Genomic DNA, 16358 nt, shown 5'->3' with positions numbered 1-16358 from the left:
CTTTCTTACCATGATTGGGACACCAATGTCTGGCCACAAGAGATCCTCAGAGGGAAGCTTGGGAGAGTTCCACACAACCACAACTTTATTTAAGTATGGGAGACCATTGAGCCTTTCTAGGGAGTTCATCAACACTTCCTCCCGCTCATAAGTCAACATCACTACTGTGAACTGCTCCCGGGGGACGTTGCCACCCAAAGCAGCCTGGAACTCCTTCCCGGAGCCACCTGCTCCTCCACCAATTGGTCGAAATCCAGTCCCAGACCCCAAAAATTTTGCTTCTGACGGTAAAACAGGGTCAAAGGGAGTGTAGGGGAAGAGGTGGAAAGGCCCTGGAGCAGAATTCCAATTCCTGTAGATGTCCATTGCAGTGAGGGTGAAATTGCGGAGATATTTGGGAGATGCATAGGGTGGTTCTGTTTCCACAGGCCCCAAGTCCAGGTCACCATTGTCTGCCATATTGGGGTCTGTACCAGCAGCTTTGCCAGACCGGTGGGGAATCTCCACGGCGGTTTCTTCTCGGATAGGAGCAGCCGGGATTTGGATTCGAGTCCTTATGATAGCTAAGACTGTGCTGAACACGTTGTCAGAGGTGGAGAAGTAGGTCTCCCACAAGAAGCGGCCCTGCCTCCTCATGGCAAGGAGATCGTTGTCAGAAATGCTTCTCAGAAGAAAGTGCACTTCTGTGATACGTGGCTTTGGTATGATTAAGGCTGCCTCGTTCCACCGGATCACATCATTATAGGGTAGCTGAACTTGCTCTCCGAGAACCACGGGGATGGCTCCAACTTCCAGAGCCTCAAAGAGTCTCATGGCACACCCGGCGGAGATCACTAAATGGGTGTCCCCTGGGGTGATTATCAGTGCAAAAGTAGATAGCTTCAGTAGCTCTAGTCTGTCATCCCTTTCTCCACACAGAGCCCACTCAGTGGGCAGACTTGCCTTAGGCTGGTTCTTACACGTGAACTCCACCAAAACAAAGTCCAACTTGCTGTCCTGAACAGCCTTCAAGGTGGTAATGATCCGATCGTCGTAGTCAGCTGGGGCATTGCCTTCTATTTCCTCTTCGAAAGAGCGAACCTCTTGCAAGCTAGATCTGAGAGACTCAATCTTCTCCCCCTGGAAACTAAACAGATATTTACGCTTGACTGGCACCTGGGGTGGGATTTCTAGGAAATTGGGTTCAGACATAGCATGGACCAGAGGCGATACCACAATATCAAACCCCGGTCGATACTGCACATCGTAAAAGGTGGACTGGGCAATCATGGCACGCCCTGTGCTGATGTTGTAAATGAAGTTCTGAGTTTCCGATTTCCTTGATAAATTGATGATGAGATGGTTATGTCCATCAGTCCTCCAATATGGCAAAGAGTGCAACTGTTGCTCTAGTTCAGTAGGTTTTGGCATTACGGGCTCTTGCATTTCCCCCACTAAAATTATATACACACAAGCAATATTTGCATTTTCAGTAACATAAACGTTAGTTCTGACAGTTGCCTCAAAGGCTTGTTTAATTAAAGGGTCTAAGGAGCTACCAAAAGGGTAATCGTCACTGTTGTAGACATAGACTGGAAAGCCAGATGTCAACGGGCAGCGCGAGTAGTCAAAGCAGTTGTGTAGCCTGCAGTTACGGTTGGATTTTGGCAGGGGGAAGGTTGCATCATCTTTGTCTGGCAGCAGCCGGATGGGCAAGGAGAGCTTGGGCTGGTTCTGAGCCATCAGCTCTTTGTAGGAATGCTCGGTCTGGCTGATGACGTTCTTCAACTGCAGCAGGTCCTGCTTGGCATTTTCAATGCTCTTTTTGCAGGCCTCGATCTTCAAGTTGAGCTTGGCGATCTCGCTGTTGAGCTCCTGCCGCTTGGCCTCCAGCTGGAGCAGCTCCTCGCTGACTGACTCACGGATGCGGCACAGGTCTTGCACGTGCTTTACCTCGCACAGCTCATTGCCGGTCCGAGGGCCAAAGATGCGCTTGCCGGCATCGTCCGCGTCATCGATGGTGGTTAGGTAGTAGTGGGCAATGAGGGGAAAGAAGACGAGGATAATGAAGAGGGTGAAACTAAGCCAGGTGAGCCGGATCCGACTGGACCATCTCAACATCCACGGCTGGCCTCCATTCCCCACTCCCCCATTCCGCAACATCGTATATCCAGTCATGAGTTCAAAAGTCGCTGTGCGCCCAATCACGTTGGATCAGTAGCCATAACCAAAAGAGTTTTTATAGCGAGTCTCTCGAAAAAAAATGTTATTGTTCCTGCTTAACGAGAAGCCAATAGAAGGGGAATTTCATCTTCTTGTCGTGCTGACAGCTTCTCTACAGTTGTTTTGCTGCAGGCCCAACTTTTGATCCTGTTAGACTCAATCATTGACCTTCTCACCCACCCCCAGCCCCCCCTTGGTCTGCAGGCAACTGTTGCTGGAAGTGTCACAGCGTTGTCATGGTGATTCAAAGTCTCAACTGGCAGAAGAAAAACACAATGGGATCAAGCCAAACTCTACCACTGCTCTCGACATCCTGCATTACCATCCAATGAATATGCAGAGGCACCAGCCATTGTGGAGAAGGAGCCAGAAGAGACTCGTACGAATGTCAGTCTCTCTCATCGCTGCTGTGCGGCTGATGCTCTGCCATTCCTACAAGAGAACAATCATATATTCAGACAATGCAAACAAAACGACCCCTTAGTGACCTAAGACATTGCTAGTTTTTAAAAGCAACTGTCCTTTCTGCAAAAAAGCAACCTTCGTACATGTCTAACACCTCTGGGGTTAATACCAGTAAACCTGAGAAAGTGATGGGATTCATTAGATGCGGACACATGGCTTTCTCCAGGCACTCTGCTTTTCATTAGGGTTGCTTGCTTCAGTGGCCAGACCAGAAAAATCACAGCCCCTGGATCTGGTTTCCTATTTCTGCCTCTGCCACTGTCTTGCTGTGTAACTTCGCAGAAGCTGCTTAACATCTGCAAGCCCCTGTCTCCTCATGTACAAAATGGAGATATTAATGTACACCTGCTCTCTCTACCAGGCTTTTAATGGCGTGTTGTGATCCTGGGACACAGCAGCGCTGTAAATTTGTACTGCATAACTGAGTGTAATCACTATTGTTCTGGTCTAGCAACTAGAGCTGATGAGGAATTTTTAGATGAAGTGTTTTGCTTTCATTTCCTGCTGGAAAATTTTGATTCATTGCAAGAGAAAGTTTAAAGGGAACATACTTGTGGTGGTTACGATTACCTCTGCTGGCTGGCTGTATATGAGAGGGAATTTCTGGTCAAAACTGGAAAAGTCTACACTGTACATCAAAGCAAAGATGCCGAAGTTAGGATCCGTTGGGTACCGCACCACCCAAGCGGTATCAGCTTGCTTAGATATGCCTTTTTGCTTGGAAAACTCTGCTACGGCACTGAATGCCTACCTAGCATGGGCATAAAAATCAAGGACATGGCAAATTCAGCTCTGAGACTTTGGTCTATGCCAACAGATTTAAATCTAGGCCAGATGAATATGCTGCCACTAGAAACTCTCCCTTCCCTTTTATTAGCATCCTCCGAGGTACCTAAGTTTCTGGTTTATTCTTTCATATACCGGACTTCTCACATCAATGATGAATATAGTGCTGGGCTTAGCGTTGACTCCTGCACAGCCTCAAGAGAAGCTTATTCATTTCCGCTTCAGTTTTTAATTAGAGGGAAGTCATCTACACTGGTGACAGTCATTTTTCACTAAATCTATTTAATAGACCATCTCATCTCATCTCATCGAGAATTAGCAGAAAGAAGGCAAGGAAGCACATCTCAGCTAAAACAGAGATCTGGAAGTGGGCCAAAGCAAAACAGAAGTTCCCCTTAAAGGAACAGAGAGAAGTCAGGAATAATTTTCAGTGTAGTACACAAGTGCTTGTCAGAAAAAAGTAAATGGAAGATTTGATTTTAACGAGGAAAAATCATAATGAAAGGGGAAACAAGTAGAGTAATAAAGTACAATTCCTAGGCCTATTTTGTTACAAGGCCATTTGTTGTCGGTAAATTAATGGCCCACAATTAAATGGGGATCCCCCCAACCTGACCTGCAACCGGGAGTTGCATAGCAGTACAGATACTTAAAATTAAGGCAGATTTAAAATTCATAACATTGTCTGGCAAACAGCAGTGGTGTAAATCTCAGAAAGCCGGGAGCATAAAAGGGCTAAAAAGTCAGGAAAAGGCTAAATCAGCTTTCTCAGATCTTGGCAGCACAGTCGCTGTGGGCAGATGGGGGAGGCTTCGGCTCTGCTGGCAGGACATTTTAATACTATTCTCTGTGCACCAGCTTGCACTTGCCTAGGCTGGGAGAGAGGCTGGTGATGAATGTAAATCCCCAGCACTTCTGCGCGGGGCTGTCAGTCAGGCACAGGGAGCCCTGGCAATAGCAGCACACTTGTATCGTGCCTCTGGGACCGCTGCTACCCAAGACAAGAGTTTTAGCATGCACCAGTGTACAAACCAGGCGACTGAAGGCAAAAATAAATAAAAGCTTTTAAAGTCTATTCCTCTTTTTTAAGCTCTCCCCAGGAAATGAAGCTCATGCTGTCACTGTCCGTATGCATGCACCAGTCAGTGAGTCCCTGCTATTTCAGCCTGGTCTCACAGGGACTGCAAAGATCCTAGAATTGCTACTAGTTTTCTGCAAACAGCTGGCCAGATAAGAGCTGCCCTATTAACCCTTTTTCCGAGCACATGCTCACAAGAACACCAGTGAATCTAAAAACCAGCCTAACTTCAAGGCACATGTGGGAAAACAAGCTGTGCTGGTTTTTTTGTTTGGGGGTGCCATGGGATAAGTGAGGTCAAACCCTGCAAGGTGTTGAGATAACACAGAAACAAGGGATCATAAATGTGGCCAAGAAACAACTCAGGGCATGTGGATGTGCTGCTTCAGTCTGGCCAGAGAAAACTGCAGCCCCACAGGCAGTAAAAGCAGTCACAAAGGTTATCAGCTCAGACTGCATCTAAATCTTGTTCTGTTGTAGCTGCTTTGCCCATTTATGAGCCCTAAACAGTGATGAAATGGCAAACTGGAGTCCCTAAAATGGCAACTGGAGTCCTTGAAAAGCTAAATCTATTGCCCCACACATGATCCTCTGCAGCTGTTCTGCCACCTAATCCTTCCAGTGGCTCCTCTGGTCCTTCCATTCAGTCAACACAGAACAAACTTTATCCTCCTGACCTAAAAACATGGGCTGTGAATTAAAAAAATCCGTATGCTCAGAAACCTGAAGCTGACAAACTAACTCTGCCGCTAGCTTTGAAAAGACCACACGGGAAAGACCAGAGCAGGCTGGGGAGGGATTTGAAATGCAACACGCGTGGCTTGGGATCAGTTAAAAGTATTGACTGTCAGCATGAAATATGTGCTGGCGATAAAGCAAGCACTTTAGACACACTCTCAGACTCTTCTTCATTACTAAGACTTTATTCCTCATCAACTCGATAGAGCCTGAGGTTGTAACACATTATTATTAGGACTTCAAAAAAAAAAAAAAAAAGGCAAAGTAAAAACCTGAACTGTTTTACCAAAAGAGATTTCACTGTTGTATTTAAGAGCAATAAGCAGCCCTGGGGAAAAAGGCTGCTTATTTCCATAGCTCCCAAAAAGAAGTTTGGGAGGAGGAGAAAGGTTAGTCGCTGGGCTTTCCAGCCAACTCATTCCTCTCTCCCAAGTACTTTAAACTGATCAAGCCCCACACTGAGAAACTCTTGTTGACATTGTAACACAACGTTGCTGCCTGATAGACCTAATTACACACACAAAAAAAGAGGCAGGAAGAGCTCTTAAGACATCAGAAGCTCAATAATTACCAGAGCCTCTTCCCAAATGCCAACCTGACCAACTTCTCAGGCACGACAGGTTTGCACGCTGCAGTTCCTTCTCCCATGGCGTGGGCCTGCAAGACTAAATTGCTGTTTGGGCACATTGTCACATCTTAGTTCAAATCCCGGGCTGCGTTCCCAGCTTTCCTCGACTCCACAGTAGGCACTCCCCGTGCCGGTGAAGTTATGGGAATACCTGAGGTTCTCCCTCATTTTGCATTTCTAGTAGAAAGAGCCAGGCTGGTCTGATCTGTGGGTGCTCGTGGAGTCATTACTCTGCAAATGTTCCGTCACCAAGGTCCTTCTGCAAACACCTGAGCACATTTATTCCTCCCTGCTTACACCCCCTTTTGTCCATCTCCCTATAAAATCAGGGAAACATTGCTCCTTTCTCGGCATATTTGTGAACAGAGCCTGGAAATTTTAAACTTACGGTCCTCCAGAGCTTAGCACAGCAATAAATAATCATTAGGCAGAATATAGTGACACAGACTGCACTGAACTTTCCAGGAGGAAAATCTACAGGGATCCTGTGCGTCTGCTAAATTAGAGCTCCCAAACTCTGTCTGTATGCACCCATACTCGTCCTTACTCTCTTTCCTCATCAAGTGATGAGTCTGCAGTGTTATCACTGCTGTGTTACCTCCACAAACTTTCTGCTGTGCTGGCCCTCTCCATGGAGACCGAAGCATCGTACCCACCTCTGTCACGCAGGCTCCCTCCTGATGAACAGCGAAGGATGTCAGGGAGTGTGTGTTAGTGGCTCCTGTGCTTTACCTGACCCGTCTTGAATAGACAGTTTCTATTGCCAAGTCTCTTTTTCACCAGCACTAAAAATGAAATCAAAGAAAGAAAAAAAAAATATTTTTTTTTTTAAAGGAGAAGCAGAAAATTCTGCTAAACAAAGAAAACACAGCATATTCCCCCCCTTTAGAACAGGGTTTCTGGTGAAATGGAAAAGAAACAAACACAAAACAGCCCCTCAGCAATGCTAACTTTCTACTTCCTAATGCTCTCAAAGGAAAGGATTATACCCCAAATCTCCGATCTCTTTGGGAATAGGAGCAGTTGAACAAGGAGAATAAATCTATTAGGTGTGTGCTTTGAGAGCAGATCTTTAAAAGGAGCAGATGGAAAATTCACTCTGAAATGCTTCACATGCTACAGCCTTAGGGATCATCACAAGGGATTTGTACCATCTCGAGAGCTCACAGGTACAGAGAAATTCTCCTAGGCTAAGATCAACGCTGCTACACGCACAACCGGTAAAAGGTCTTGTAATCTGTAAATTCAGGGGATAAACTGCATCCCCGGCTTTAGGAAGCTTTTATCTAAACCAAGAAACATTCACCACATTTGCAGCTCCATGCAAAGCCAAACCTGCTTCCAGCCATGCTCCCCATCCGCAGCTGGGCATGCACAGGGTAAAAGGGTCCTGGACAAACACTCCAAAAGAGCCCCTTCATGTGCTTGCTCCAGCAAAGTCAGAAAACCACATGTGCTGAAGAAGGCAGTGGCTGACTGATATTATGGGAAGTATCATGTACATTCTCCCTGTTCTTCTACTCTTTCCTTTTGCTGCTTGTGTGCTCCGTTGGAAACAGGTCCCAGACAACATGGACGCTGGCTTTGCACCATGCTTGCTACCTTCCCTCCAGCCAGGCATCCTCCTGCCCTGACAGCATAGGACCAGTGCTCCCAGTACAGCATCATTTCATCTTACAGTCTTCACAAATACATCTCCTGCAGTTCAGAAATCCTTGGGGGAAGGAGAGAGAAGACGACGACCCACTGAATGTGCAAATTGCCCCAACAGCTCATCTGGATGGGGAGTAAAGCTAGGGGGAAGAAATGCAACCGAATAGAAAACACAGGACCTTACAAGAGCTTTTCTGACTTCCTCTCCTTTGCAGATCCTCCACCAACCTTAACTGTGAAAGCAGAGAGGGATCAGAGAGGTATTTGTGGTGGTTTAGACGTGGCACTTGAGGACAAATCCTTTGAGAGCTGCTTTCCACCCCAAGTTCTTGGGGGCGAAGGGCGCTCACTTGTGCAACCATGACATCTCTCACCAAGGGTACTCCAGCATGCACCAGCTCTCGACCTGTGCTCCCACCCTGGAGCTGCTCAGTGCCAGGACCTGCAGGCTCTCCGGGCATAAAACAGATAGATAAGCCTGCTGCAGCTGCCAAAAGGATCATTATAATCAGCATGAACTCTTCACTGCTGATTGCAGAGCCCCAGCAGGCAAGTTCATGATCAGATCTGTCTCAGAAGCAATCCCCCCTTCTGAAGTTTCATGGCAAGAAAACCCAGAAGAAGCATCATCAGCTGATAAACCCCAACAGGCGAGACCCCAAGATGCTCATCTGTTTGCACTTCTGCTGGTGCTTTTGAGAGCTTACGACAGGTGAACAGGAATTCCATACCCAAAAGAGATGGTAGAGCTAACCATCCCAGGTGTGGAGGCAAAATTGAGTGCTGTTCCCTCAAGGATGAAAGTTGAGTTGCCTCATCATCACAGAAAGGAAAGGAGGAAAAGAAGGGAGGGAGAACTGGGAGAAGTGCACTCAACATCCGGGCTGGGAGCAGGAAGAGGAGGACTGGAAGGGTTGGGAGAGGGGGTTTTTCCTGTCGACCACCTGCAACCCCAAATCCATCTGCGGTGGCAGGAACCAGACCTTCCAGGGTTCCGGCACTGGCAGAATGAAAAAGCACGTGAAGGTGGGGAGTGCCATCAAACTGCAGTTCTGGCCACTACCTGCTTAGCCAAAGCTGGCCCTTGTGATAGGAGGCCAAAAGATACTCAAAACTTGGCTGGACAATCCCCAGGTTCAGAGACCTCCAGAGGTCCCTTCCGACCTAAATGATTGTATGATTCTGCGTCTGGGCTCCCAGGTGGCAATAATTCAGAAATGCGAGCAGAAACCTGGAGTCAAGATGTCCTGGGTCTGCCCCTAGCTTGAACATTGCCTCTCTCCAGCACCCAGGGGAAATCACGCAACCTCCGTGTCTCATTCTCCCTCTTTACAAAGCAAAGGTGAACTCAAACTGCTTCAACAAGTGAAGAACTGACAGTCTGGCTTACAGCTTTTTGTTCCCCATCTGGGGCACAGGGACAAGAGCATGCTCCAGGAGATGCTCAGTATTGCAGCAAGCAGAAGCTACAGAAATCTCTCCTCCAAGTGCTTCCAGGTACCTGCTTTGCCCTCTGCAAAAGGCAGCCGCTGAAGGTCTGTCATGCTCCTCAGCTGAGGTTAACAGAGTGGTTCATGAACATTCATTTATTCCAATGAAATCCTTAAGACAGTAAAATCGCATCCAGTTTTCAGAGAGCAGGTAATGGAGGTATGGAGAAACAACTTGCCCAAGATCACCCTAGAAGCTGCGCTAGCTTGGGATTCACTCCACATCTAATTGTCCTGTCCGCAAGATCATCCATCTTCCCAGCCTGCCTTTTTGCAGGGGTTTCCTTCTCCGGTGCCTTCTTGCTTTTTGCATAATGCATTGCGAAATCTACTTAACATATAGAGCTTTTAGTTCTTAAATTTATTATTTAGTGTTGTTTTCTGGTAATAAACCAGCCATATTGTTTTATTTATTCTTCTAGGCTGCACACAAGCACTTCTCCGCACAAAGAAATACCCAGCTTATGAGCAAATCCTTTTATGTTCCACAGTACCGAATGGCAGAGCACCCTGGATGCAAAGTTCACCCCCCTCCAAATCTCAGAGCAAGGGACCACAGGGCAGAGCTTTACAAGAAAGCTGGTAAATCCATACAACCACACAGTGGCTGATGTTGTACTGCTCACCGCATTCCCATTTACAAAGTGCAAAACATTTTTTGGGACGCAGGAAGCAAACTGAGGAAGCAGGTACTTTGCTCCATCGCGTGCAGTGGGCACAAGCTACTTGAGGAGTAGGTGCATGGCTGATATTTTGTTCACCACTAAAAGGGATAAATTAGGTGTGGGAGGAGAGGAAGGCTCTTTTTGCTTTTACCTTGAAGCAACTGATGAACAAGAACTGTCTTGAGGTAAAACCACAGTGAAGAGCCAGGCGCTTTGCGTCGTACGAGAAAAGCACACAGAGGTCAACTCCAGACAGGAGGAGAGGGCTGGCTTTCCAAACACTGACTTTGTGAGACAGCTCAAGTCCTTGGTATTCTTTGTGGTTTTCAGCCCTAGATAGCTCAGGCACATTATTTTCCCCAAGGCAAAAATACAAACCTCTCTCACCTCCCTAAAACACCATCGACACCACTTCCTCAGCAGCAAATAACCACGTGGCAGAATTCAGGCTCCTGCTCTCTGACTGATGCTTCAGGTCATAATTAAGCACAAATTTAAAATTTTCTTTGTCCTGGATAAGTTGTAAGAAAAAGGAAATATTGCCCGAACAGCACAGAAACACACACAATGTTTAACAGCATCTCACTTAGCAGGGTGGGTCACTATGGAAAATAACCTGTCTCTATGGGTTTTCTGGAAAGTTTGCCCATTTCCCGCACACAGCGAATAAGCCAGTTCTGGAGACTAAGCATATCCATCGAGGGGCCTCTAACAAGCATGAAATCATGCGGGTGGCTTCTCGCGGACTTCAGCAGGCAAGGGGGCAGGTCAGCAGTCAGTCCTCGCGACCCAGGCACGCTGGGAAGTTTATATCCACGGAAAGCCTATAGAAACGAGGGAACCCCAGCTGCTACATCCAAGCAAGGTACAGTGACATTAAATTCATCAGTGCTACATGGCCAAATTAACCAGGCTAATCAACTCCAAGTGTACCTTCCCTCCCTGTAATAGCTCTTTCACCCACTCCCCGTCTTCCCACTTGTATCTGTGCTGCTGTGTGTCTAACACCAGCTTTTCCCCTCCTCTCAGAAAAGCCTTTGATGCACGGGGCGGGCAGCCGCAGCAGTCTCATTAGCAAGCTGACAGCCTTCTGCACTTTTTGGAGAACGCTTCATCACCACGTAAGCGGAGGCCGCTCCTTTTCAGACAGCCCGATCGATCATGCCAAATAACTAAGTTACCTGACGCACCGTAATCACCCATATTTATATAGCAGGCGGATTCTTATCTGACACAGTTCATTACAAAGCAAGCTAGAAATTCAGATGCACAAACACAACTATTGCCAGGACTCTATTAATTTGGACTAGCTTCAGGGAGGGTCCTGTGGGTGAAAACCCTCTCTCATTACCAGACACCCGAGTCACACGGTCCCAATTAGGCGAGGGACATTAAATGCCTTTCTGCTGCACTCACAGGCGTGCCACACAGCAGAAACCCAGTCACTCAACTAATCTTCACCTTCACTGTCTGCAGAAGTTTTAGGAGAAAGACGTCACCGTGCCGCACACCACCATGCTACCACCTCCACCGGGCTTGTGTAAAAGCTGTCCCCCTTTAACTGTAACAGCATCCTAGCCCCACTACCACTGTTACACTGGTAGCTAGTAGCACTTCTGCATGGGTAGGCTTTGGACTGTGCATATTCACGTAGATTTGGCCACATACAAGTGTGGAAATGCACTCTGCACAGAGAGATTGAATCACAATAACCAATTCTGGAGAAATCACACCTCCAACAGAAGCCGAGCCATGGGGCAAAAATATACCTAAGGACAGTCTGCCTTTTCTAGCCTTCTGAGAAAAGTTCATGATCGTCCTGCTCCCTCCTCTCCCATCACACAAACGCCCCCAGCTTTACTGGTCCTTCTGCATTGTATCACACAGTGTTTTCCTCCTGGTTTTTTTTTGGACGCCCCAGGAGCTCCTTTCACTCATCAACCCAGCACCTTTTCTAAGCAAGCCTCTTCTAAAGACCCGGCTCAGTGGTGAACCGAGTCATGGTGAACATGCACGTCTGGCCATTCTCCTCTCCAACCTGCGAGCTCCTCAGGGCCTACCCTTAAAAGAATGGCCTATCCTTAAAACACTCAGAGAACGCCATGAAGTGTATCTACAGATCCCCCTCCTGTACAAGGTACACACGTGCTGGCAGAAAGCGATATGGCGTGTAGCATCCTTGCTGTAAAAATGCTACTAGCAACAACTAAAACAGTGTGTTATCAACATTATTCTCATACTAAACCCAAAACACAGCACTGTACCAGCTACTAGGAAGAAAACTAACTCTATCCCAGCTGAAACCAGGACACTAACAAACCAGATGTTTGCAGTCCAGCTAATGAGAGTCTGTGCAGGACACTTGCACTATACAGGTTAGCACATGCATACGTGGAAGCGGACAAATACGGCACTTCAAAATACACAGAGAGAATGAAACACTATGCCTGAAGCTTGTGGGTGTGCTTAACGAAGTTATTAACCAGCAGAAGAGTGTATGATAGAAGATAAGCACTAGCAGAATGCATGATAATTAAGTTTCTACAAAGTGAAGTCACTGCTTATATTTGAAATGCTGGATAATTTGACACATGCTGTGTGCTGTTCTGTCACTAATGCCCAGTGCTTTGCTTGCAAGATATCATGAAGAAACATAAATGACAAACCTAGTCTCAAGCTGTGCGGCTGGAGAAGACTAACAACACCCAGTCCCTGGAAAAGGCAGGATGGGAGATGGCAAACTCCGCTCAGCATGTGTGTCTGGCATAGAAACTGCTCCTATTTTAACGGGTAGGTAGAAAGACATATAGATACCACTGGGGGACAGATGTACAGACCGGTTAGGAAGGGCAAAGTTACACTGTTCTGTTTAATGAAGGCCTAAGAGAGAGGTCAGGGAAAGAGGGATCAAAGGAACTCGGCCAAAGCTGGAGGTGAAGGAAGGAATTAACTTTTCACCTGCACAAGGTAGACTCAATCACTGAGCAAGATTAGATGGGTTTTGGAAAGCCACGGGTTATAAAAGTTAAGTTAAGGGTTAGATCGAGTCCTCCTAGAAATAAATTGATCAACTAAATATACCCAGCTTGCCAAATTTTTAATAATGCAGCTTTATATTAGTGATCAGGCAACCAAAGGAGGCCTCTGCTCTGGAGCAGCATCCCTCCAGCCCCAAGCTTGTGCCCGTGCTGAGGGTCCCAACGGGGCTGCTCCCTCCCTACAGCTTCACCGCTGCAGCCTGGGCAAGACGGAGCCCAAACTGATTGGCTCCCTTTTCGCATTTCTTAATATCTGAAACTTTACAGAAAAAAACCCCACCAAAGCCATTAATAGCAAAACTTCCTAGTTTTATGAAATTCCTGTCATATACATAATTTACATATTATTTCATTTTATTTGGATTCTTGTGGTTCCCAGCTCACACCTGGGGCTCCTGAGGCATCAGCAGCCCACCATACTCCGGGAAGCGTGAGTGTTATCCCATACTCACACTGACTTTTTTTTGCACTCCCACGTGTTACGCAGCATATTCCTTACCGAACCGCTGCTTCACACCTCCACAATGGCCACTTTTCTGAAATGCTTTGGGATCCTTCAAAGTAAAAGGTAGTTCTGCCAATGTTCAGGGCTGGGAACTCGGGGATATTAGGAAGAGTACAGCAGGACTGTTTAATGGCTGCAAACTTAATAAGCAAACACAGCACTTCTTTTGACCTCAAAAATTACTTTTTAGGATAAAGAGGAGGTCTTAAAATAAAAAAAGCATGATGAAATGCTTCAACCAATGGCACTGCCGCATGGAGCCTGTTCCTTAGCATCCCGGAGCAGATGTGCTGCACTTAAAATGTCTTTGTCTATTAAAACTGTCAGCTTCAGAGACTCCAAAACTCCCTGTGGCATAAACAGAATTTCTAATGAACAGCTGCAGGATACAGGAGTAGCCGGGCAAAATGCAGCTGCTGAGATCATTTTCTTTACCCCTCTCCCACCAGCTTTCCTCTGCTGCCCGAATCCCACCTTCCCCCATTGGGGTCTCTCCTGTCCTCCCTCTCCCACAACCACACTGCCTCACTGTGTCTTCAGCACCCTCCACAGATCATAGAATCATAGAATCATTGAGGTTGGAAAAGACCTCTAAGATCATCGAGTCCAACCGTCAACCCAACACCACCATGCCCACTAAACCATGTCCCTAAGTGCCTCATCTACTCGTCTTTTAAATACCTCCAGGGATGGGGACTCAACCACTTCCCTGGGCAGCCTGGTCCAATGTTTCACCACTCTTTCAGTAAAGACATTTTTCCTCATGTCCAATCTAAACCTCCCCTGGCGCAACTTGAGGCCGTTTCCTCTCGTCCTATCGCTTGTTCCTTGAGAGAAGAGACCGACCCCCACCTCGCTACAACCTCCTTTCAGGTGGTTGTAGAGAGCGATGAGGTCTCCCCTCAACCTCCTTTTCTCCAGGCTAAACAACCCCAGTTCCCTCAGCCACTCCTCATCAGACTTGTTCTCCAGACCCCTCACCAGCCTCGTTGCCCTTCTCTGGACACGCTCCAGCACCTCAACGTCCTTCTTGTAGTGAGGGGTCCAAAACTGAACACAGGGTTCGAGGTGCGGCCTCACCAGGGCCGAGTACAGGGGCACGATCACTTCCCTACTCCTGCTGGCCACACTATTGCTGATCCAGGCCAGGATGCCATTGGCCTTCTTGGCCGCCTGGGCACACTGCCGGCTCATGTTCAGCCGGCTGTCGACCAGCACCCCCAGGTCCTTTTCTGCCAGGCAGCTTTCCAGCCACTCTTCCCCAAGCCTGTAGTGTTGCATGGGGTTGTTGTGACCCGAGTGCAGGACCCGGCACTTGTCCTTGTTGAACCTCATACAATTGGCCTGGGCCCATCGATCCAGCCTGTCCAGGTCCCTCTGCAGAGCCTTCCTACCCTCGAGCAGATCAACGCTCCCGCCTGTCAGCCCATCAGTTTAGTTCATCCGTGTCCTCCTTTATGCTTCACTGTGACCCACCTCCAGCTGACGACCAGCAGTTTGAGGGCAGACACCCAGCACTGGTTTCCTCTACTGACAGGTATTATTTCCGAAGCCTGCGAGCTTTGCTCATCTCCTTAGACCGCATCGTGCTGTGCCCGCACATCTCCTGGTCTAACAGAGCCACGGTCCCATGCAAGCCCTTGAGCACTCTCACGCCTTTCCAGCCTCTGCAGAGTTTTGCTGCTGCTTTGCCTGCTTGCACCGAGAAAGTGCAAAAGGGAAAAATAAAGGGGAAAAACATTATCACGCCAAACCCTGTAATTCCACAGAACATGAGCAATCCTCAGGGAGGGATTCAGCCCGAGTAAATTGAAACCCACTAATAGAGCTTTCAGCTTCAACGCTGCCTTCCAGGCCAAGGCACCAAACCGTGACTCCTTGTATGAGTTGGGTTTTTTTGTTGTTTTTTTTTTTTTTTTAAATCCTCTGCCTTTGAAACCAAAAATCTGTCAAGCATACAGCCTCGTCCGAAGGCACTTCCCAACTGCTCTCCCGAACCTAATGATGTCCTGTTAGCTAGCTGGAGAAACAGCTGGAATGGTTATTAATTTAGTCAGGCACTTGTAACGGCCCCTGCAATGCTCAGCACTGTACTCAAAGAAAAATATAATCTTTCGTCTCCATGTTGCCCCAACAAGTACTTCTGGGAACACCAGCACAAGAGACGTCTGAATTCTTACTGTTTGATGCCTTCAACCTTGCATGGGGTTCTCCAGTACCTTGTAAAGAGCCTCGGTTTCCTATTTTCAGGACATTTATAGGGAGTTAATGCTTTGGTGAGCTCTATCCCTCTAATTTGAGTGAAAACAGCCGATAGGTTCAGAAGTTGTTGGAAGACTAACAGATAAGGCCAGATGCCAAAGTCCCATTTTATTAGAATACTCTAACAACATTAAAGACCTTGTAATGCTAAGCAACAGCGTCCTTTTAAAGAAATCCTTATTAACTGGTATTGAACACACAGGCCAGCTAAATATCTTGTGGCTTTGAGACAATCTGTCTGATGTAATCATATAATGTCCAAATGCTTCAGCTATTCATCCACTGCAACGAGTGGTGAGACTGGTGCTAGCACTGAGCAGCTTAAACCAGCCAAGTTTTTGCAAAGTTAACGGCTTAACAGCTTCCCTGGACTGGCAGCAGGATGTGCAGGACAGATCTTATTCATAGCTGACAGGGCTTCGAACAGTTAACATCACTAATGCACTTTCATGATCCAGAGGAAAAATTCCCAGAGAAACCATGCGCCATGGATATTGTGGATACGCTCTGCACTTCGGAGATTGCCCAAGTAATCCTCACCATGCGCAGTCCCACCTGCCCGTTCACAACAGAAGGTGAACAGAATCCAAATGTTAGCAGAGGGGGTGCATTTGGGAAGGCTGAAGCTACTTTGGCGAGGACACGCCAGGCTTAAAAATACTCCAGGCAGTAATCTCCAACGCACAACAGCTATTTCTGCTGGGCAAGTGGGGCCAAATGTCCTCACAGCAGCTCAAAAATGGGCAGTGGGACACACTGCCAGCACAACGCTTGTGCAGACGAAGCAATCGCTTCCAACACAAGCTGCTGTCTCCCAGCCCTCATCCCAAAGATCAGACCATTTCCAA

The 16358-nt window shown here is 47.3% G+C and overlaps 1 protein-coding gene across 14 annotated transcripts in view; it reads right to left on the bottom strand.

The window, feature by feature from the left end:
- Window positions 1–16358, bottom strand: part of EXTL3 (exostosin like glycosyltransferase 3) — a 161102-nt gene that overhangs the window by 35164 nt on the left and 109580 nt on the right. For 10 of the 14 annotated variants that reach the window (XM_076332541.1, XM_076332545.1, XM_076332547.1 and 7 more), the window contains 2 exons: window positions 6554–6682; window positions 10–2634 (listed from right to left, as the gene is read on the bottom strand). In XM_076332541.1, the coding sequence (XP_076188656.1) occupies window positions 10–2157 (2148 nt within the window). In that variant the 5' untranslated portion in view covers window positions 2158–2634; window positions 6554–6682. Of the gene's footprint in view, window positions 1–9; window positions 2635–5840; window positions 5860–6553; window positions 6683–14724; window positions 14764–16358 lie in introns of those variants that run through there. The other 4 variants (XM_076332549.1, XM_076332552.1, XM_076332551.1 and 1 more) reach the window with 3 other exon arrangements.

The sequence above is a fragment of the Aptenodytes patagonicus genome, chromosome 3, assembly GCF_965638725.1.
Source record: "Aptenodytes patagonicus chromosome 3, bAptPat1.pri.cur, whole genome shotgun sequence".
Taxonomy (NCBI): domain Eukaryota; kingdom Metazoa; phylum Chordata; class Aves; order Sphenisciformes; family Spheniscidae; genus Aptenodytes; species Aptenodytes patagonicus.
Note: the sequence above shows the minus strand (reverse complement) of the source record. Positions and strands in the feature narration are given on the sequence as shown.